This window comes from Pteropus medius, unplaced genomic scaffold (assembly GCF_902729225.1).
Source record: "Pteropus medius unplaced genomic scaffold, Ma_sr-lr_union100, whole genome shotgun sequence".
NCBI lineage: Eukaryota > Metazoa > Chordata > Mammalia > Chiroptera > Pteropodidae > Pteropus > Pteropus medius.
In genome coordinates, this window is record NW_024354875.1 from 7,046,169 (window position 1) to 7,052,932 (window position 6,764).

General features: G+C 46.8%; 1 protein-coding gene across 1 annotated transcript; it reads right to left on the reverse strand.

Moving 5' to 3' along the window:
• Positions 1–4,544: 4,544 nt before the first annotated feature.
• Positions 4,545–6,217, reverse strand: KCNE4 (potassium voltage-gated channel subfamily E regulatory subunit 4). The gene is made up of 2 exons (XM_039855452.1): positions 5,993–6,217; positions 4,545–5,450 (listed from the first exon to the last, which is right to left on the reverse strand). Exon 2 carries the CDS (start codon positions 5,422–5,424, stop codon positions 4,915–4,917), a length of 510 nt encoding a protein of 169 aa, XP_039711386.1. The 5' UTR covers positions 5,425–5,450; positions 5,993–6,217; the 3' UTR covers positions 4,545–4,914.
• Positions 6,218–6,764: the final 547 nt, after the last annotated feature.

Sequence of the window (6,764 nt, forward strand, 5' to 3'; positions counted from 1 at the left end):
ATGGGATGGTATTTGGAGATGGAGTCCTTGGGAGGTGATTAGGTCATGGGCATGGAGCCCTCAGAAATGGGATTAGTGCCCCGATAAGAAGAGGCCGGAGAGCTAGTTTGCTCTCTTTGTATTAAGTAAGAATACATGGAGAAGATAGCCACCTGCAAACTAGAAGTGGATCTTCACCAGAACCCAACCATGCTGGGACCCTGATCTCTGACTTACAGCCTCCAGAACTGTGAGAAATGAGTGTATGTTGTTTGCAAGCCACCCCATCTATGTTACTTTGTCCTAGCAGTCAGAACTAAGGCAAGAGAGAATATGCCATTCACCATCTCTGAACAGGAGGTAAAATTAAAAAAAAAAGAAAAAAAAAAAACAGCAACAACACATTCAGGACAGGAAAAGAGTATAGTTAATAGTCACTGGTGTGAAAAATTGTTTGACTGTGTTTCTTTGCCAGAAAATGCAAGATAAGAAAATAAATTCCTAGAGCTGGAAAAACAAAAGCTTAACCCTGTATTGCATGTGGCAGGTGCAAGAAAAAGAAAGACGGGGCTGTACAGGACAAAAGGAGAAACAGTGTACTCCCTGCGCCCGTCCTCCGTGCCGTGGACGGAGGCTGCCAGGGGCTCAAAGCTTGTCGCCTGAGTCAAGGACCAAATTCCAACTTCATAAAGTCGCTGTAATGATTTAGCGCTGTGGGGCCATGGGCTCCTTCAAATAAGTGACCTTGGCTGGTAATCTCCATAGTAACAGCCTACAACCCAAATTGGTCCTTCCTGTGTGAGAGGAAACATTTCAGAAATGGGGAAAAGCAGTGGTTTTTCTCTCTTATGACCTTTCTCCTTTGGCACGTTATGCCCTTTTCCTAAACATTGCAGTCTCCTGAGGAAACGGTCCACAGAGGTGGAGGTTTCAGCGACTTTATTTTCAGATGGATGCCGAGGACACGTTTTCAGAAGCAGAAGCCCGAAGCTGCATTTCCTCTAGTTTCAAGCAGAGCTCCGTATCTCTCAGTGTTTCACCATTCTGTTCACTAACAGCTCCCCAGAGAGGAAGGCCAGCTTGTCCTCTCATTTTGAAAGAGAGAAGCTGCAGGTCAGAGAGGCTGGGTAGCTTCCCAAGAGCTACAGAGCACACAGCAGCAGAGTTAGTCTAGAACGCCAGCTATCACAAGGTGGAGCTCTGCTGAACCCCATTCACACCCTGCCTTCCTGCAGTCCGTCCCCTGCCTGAGCCACCATCCCGGTCAGCCACCGGACATGTCTCCCTTCAGCCCCAGACACCACGTCCTGTTCTTTGACCCGTGATACTCCCTGTGATTTTCTCTAGAAAGATGTCTAGATTTTCAGTAAGGCAACTGAGCAGATGTATGCTCTGTCTAAACCTGGAATATCAACTCATTGTAAGCTCAACGTTCTGTCAATTCCACAGCGTCTAGGATGGGAGTAGTAGTTTACAGGATGATAAACGACCCTTCTCTGGCTGAGCCCTGGAAATGCAGGCCTGACCACAAAACCCTCCAATTGCAGCTCTCACATGTACCAAGGGCTCTACTTTCCAACCAGCTTCAGCCTTTCCCGGTAGTTTTGATCCCATGATCCTGTCTGTGAAAGAAATCTTCTTCTCAGCAGCGTCCCTGCCTGACTTTGACGTAGAAAGGTGTAATTAGAACAGCATGGGGCAAGCGGGATGATCCATTTACCTCATCCCTAACATTTAAGTGCTTTAAAATATGTTTCTAATATCCTAGGTGCACGGAGCCAAATTCCCTTCTCCGTTTTTCACATGCATGAGTAAATCCACACAGACTAAACCCCTTGGGCCTTAGGTTCTGCTTAGAAGTTCTTTTTTTTTTTTTTTTAAGAAAACAAATATTCCATTAAAATGACATAGTGTACTCTGCATATTTTTAGGACAATTAGAGTTTAGAATTCCCTATTCTTCCATCCCTGGTAGAAAATGTTTGCCTTAACTATTTCCTTACCAAGAATGACATTAAGCCAGAATAAAGTGAAGGGCTTTCTTGTCTTTTAAAATAATCTTCTCATCTCACATAGTCAAACTGATGGATGAAGGTCCTTGATGTGTTTTGAGGAGGATCCAGGCTCCCCTGTACCTTGGCTACATAAATCTTTTAGGGAGACAGTTATTTGTGAAGCTAAAAGAAACATTTACTTGAAAGAGAAAAGCCAAATGCACAGAACACAACGAAACATAAAGGTAAGACTGTTTTGTACCATATGCTTGATTCAAAATGGGTCACTGGTTTGGGCAATTTTTCATTAGCCTTTCTGGCTATGTCAATGAAATCATGAAGGAGAGGCTGGAGCATCCTGGCCAAGCCTCAGCCTGCCGGACACAGCTATAGCCAAACCGAGCAGGAGGAGCTTAGAAAGTCAGTCTTTGTGCAGAGGTGACTGGGCGAGGAAGGAGAGACGATCCCCAATCACGGCGTGTGTGCTCCACTATATCGCTAAGTTTGTGTTGCTGTATATACAGCAACTCCCAGTCCGTCATTCTGTGCTGCAACCACATGTGGATAATATCTGCCGAGCCAGCATGCAAATCAAACGTTTTCTCGCAACCAAATTTGGAGCAACAGCTTTGTAGCAATTGCCATGTCAATGCACATTCAAGTTCAAAGGGCCCTCGGCCACCAAATTTAACAAGAGAAATTGATGTAAGACTGTCCGCAGCTTGTTTTTCATTCACTGCAAAGCATATCACAAAGTGGAAAAGCCCAGCCCCGTTCAGGCTGTGGTTCAGGCAGAAATAAGACAGGTCTTCACAGGAGTCTCACCCAGATCCAGATCCAGAAACAGCTTGGAGAAAGTATCTAGGACTCCTTAGAAACTAGGAATTATATTGAAGAATCAAAGAAAGAACTCAGAACTTCCTCAGGGGCAATGTGTTTATTTATTTAAATTAAAAAATATTGTGAAAATTACAAACTGTTAAATACAGAAGACAATTTTATACAACTTAATAGAATAAGAAGGAAGTATCTACATCACTTTTTAACAGGCGCAGGTAGTCTTGCACCAAACTGCAGGATTAAGCAATGGAAAATGTGACAACGCACAAGTCCGTTGCAGTAAAGTTTCAGAATTCAAGTGATTCCAGGCGAGGGGCCAACTCGACTTGGCTTCTTTCACCTTAAACAGCCCCCTTTGGAGTAAATCCACACTCTGACTTTTAAAGTGAATGGAGGCCCCTTTTTTCCCAAACTTAAATTTTCTCTAGCACTGTGTTAAGGCGAACTGATAAATCAGCTCCTACACTCCTAACCCTTCCGTGGAGACAAGAAGGCATTGCTGTCTCCACTCCAGGAAGGGTTAAAAAAAAAAAAAAAAAGCTTTTTTGTTTTTGCTAGAATTAAATTTGACCTTTTGGTGTGTTTCTCTTCCTCCCTGTCTTCCAGGGCCTACGGGCTCTGCGGCAAAGCTACTGACCACAGGAATACATGGACACTTTAGCAAGCATTCCTGAGCGTGTTCTTTTGGATTTCGCTTAGCTGGAGTGTTAACATTCCAGCACCCGGACAACTTTGCAGAGTGAGACGTGGTATCCGCCTCTTTCTTTCGTTCACTGCTGGGAAAAACGACAGCTTGGATGAGTTGGTGATTCGCCCTGAACTTCCCAGTTACTTGTGTTCCTAGTTTCCAACTGCTTCTTTAAATAAGCAGATTCTTGTTCAGACAACTGGCCCGGTGGGGAAATATTTTGTCCAAGCTTTCTAACATCAGACCATGCAGAATTTATCACAGGGTCTTAAAAATCTAAAGACACCCTCCCAGGCCCCTGGGAATATAGATCACCAGGACTCTCATGCAGGCCGTAGGCTCCTAACGACATGCCCAGGACGACACAGCAAGTCAGTGTCAAGGCTCTGGAGCAGGAAACAGAACGTGGACCCCAGCTTTGTGCAGTCTCGGCCTGAGTAAGCCCTTCTGGGTCTCAGCTACGTGACGAAAGTCTGTATCATGGAAGCCGGCATTATGTCCTCTCCCAGCTCAGGACACTAGGCAGAGAAATGAGCAGCAGTAGAGCTAATGGCTGGATTTGTTCAACCCCACCGTTACCTCTTCTGGAAAGTTCAGAAAGAATCTTCTGCATGGCCATTCGTGTGCAGGTTAGATTCTGGGAAAAAACCCTTCCAATCAAAAAAATTTCATGCCAGCACGAGATGCTGGATAGTCCCAGGTCAGAGTTCAAGGTCATACATTAGAGAAAATATCAAAATAGCAGATCACGTCTTAAAATCCCAGCCAATGTTAACAGGTTTTAAAATTGCATTTCCCCCCCTTACAGGATGCAAATGGGCCAGGTTCAGCTCTCCAGCTTTCTTCCATCAAAAGTCCTCCATCAAATGTCCCCTTCCCCACCCAGTAGACCCCACCCCCAAGAAGCGCAGTAACCTGCTGTGAACTAACGCCACAGGGACACAGTGGAGGTACTTACAGCCAATCGTATCTGGAAGAACAAAGCTCTAGGCGAATTAGCAAATCAAAACTAGTCCCTCTGCGTGACCTAGGCATTTGGCAGCCCTGGGACTGGGCAGACAGAGGCTGCAGGAGTTACCCAGGGCATCCAGTGGGAAAACAACAGCACACCAACCCGCTAAATTCTGAACAGGAATCCCGACCCCCACGCCCCAAAGTAAATGTACACGCTCTGCGTCTTCAGGGCTTTCGCAGTGGCGGTTCCTCAGCGCGGCACGGGCACATCATGACTCCTGGCTGCTGCTGGCTGCTGCTGGCTCCGGCTGAGCGCTGCCTCCTACCAGCCCCCTTCAGGGGCTTGCCGAGGGTCTCTTCAAAGTGGCAGCTGCACTGCATAAGTGAAACCTGACACGAAAAGTGTCCCTCTTCTTAAGGGTGTTGGCTGATGGGGCCACCTCCAGAGGCCCTGGGGGTGCTAGGAATTCTGATGAATGTTCTCCGAGGACCCTTCACTGCTTTCGTTCAGGGGCGTCTCGGACGTCTCCCCCAGCTCATCATCAGCCCCCTCCTCCTGGATGGTGAGGTGCACATCCGGCGAGGAGGACTCAGAGCTCACGCTGTCCCCTTCCATGGAGCAGAGGGTGCAAGACAAGGCAGGCGCCATGCTCTCCTGCAGCATGTTGAACATCATGGGCACTTGCACCGACCTCAGGCCCGAGACCACCGGCAGCGGCTTCATGGCCTCCCCCCAGAGTCTCTCCTCGTCTTTGTACAAGAGCAAGAGGCTGGACTTCTTCTCCCGCCTCTTGGATTTCATGTAGCCCAGCATGATTCCGATCAAGAAAATGCCATAGAAGGACATGACCACCAGGATGTAGAAGTATTCGTTACCGTTGCCGCCGCTGCTGGGAGCGTGGGATTGCAGGGGGCTGCCAGGGGCTTCGGTGCTGGGGTGCGTGCTGTTCAGAGGGTCCATCTTCAGCATTGAAGCACGGCTCACGCAGCCAGGATCTGGGGAGAAACCTGCAGGTTAGAACTCTCCCGCCATCCGGGGTACAGAGAGGAGGGAGAGCAGGAGGTTTGTGGAATTGCAACGTGGGAACTGCTCATAAATGCTTGGAGAAAGAGTGGTAGGAGGTCTCACCAAACAGCGAACGGGGGTTAGCTCCGAGGGGCTGCAGTACGTGAGGGAGAAGCCAGGGGCAGGTAGGGGAATGTAAGAAGAACTTTGATTTTCCAATGCATACATGTCCATCATGTTTGCATTTCAGAGACTGAACGTGTAAAAAGCTTTTACAATTTTACAAAACAGAGGAAAAAATCAATATAAGACAAAGGAGCACGGAGAAAATAAGTAACGTTGTGATCACTGGGGAATTCTTTTTAACAGAAAAAAGAAAGTTTACACTCCACTTACTCAAACTTACAACTGCTTTTTAATTCAAAACAAAGTTTCCTTAGAACAAAGAAAGGAAAGGAAAACTTCATGTACTGACTGCTAGGAACAACCTTCTTTCAAACGTCTCTGAAGCCAAGTAACATCGCTAACTTACCTAAGGCTGGCAAATGCGTCCCAAATCCTGACTTCTTAAACCGCGAAGTCCAAGAGCGTTCTTCCTCTGTGTGGGGCTCAGAGCTCTGACAACTCTGCTGCTGCAGTCGAGATATATAGTCAAGAAATGCATCGTCACGTGTTCCGGGAGGAAAATGTACAACAGAGGTTGGTTGTGGCAGAGTGAACAGCGAGCTCAAAGCACTGCAGCTGAACACACTGACTCTGCAGCTGTGACGAGACATGGGGAAGGAAGCGGGAACTGCTTCTCGCTCCCCCGCTCTGAGCCAGTTTTTGGGGTGGCTGTGATAATGAGTGAAAGTGGAGAAAAGAATGTGCTGGGTTAGAACTGGTACCCCAAAGTCCACTCTCATTGAATATTAGTTTATGTTTCATCTCCCTGTGGTCTAATAACCATGATGCCATCTGCAGATTTTCAGAGACAGTCAAATACTGTAATCTGGATAAAAGACATTTGGAAGCCACGAAAGTGCAGGATTTACTGTCAAAAAAACTAGGGTGTATGTTTCTGTTCTTCCGCTAACTATGCAAATTTAAAAAAAGCTCCACTGAATCTTTCTGCACCTCAGAGTCCTGGTCTGTTAAATGGTGAGACCTAGGGGGGCTTCAATGTGTAGAATCATGAAAACTGTGTGGCCTTATGAGTCCCAGTTAGCTTAATCATTCTGAGATTAAAGGCTGCCTGGTAGCGGTTAGACCTTTACAAACACAGAGAGATGGCACCTGTCTTTCACATCAGGCTCCTTAATGTA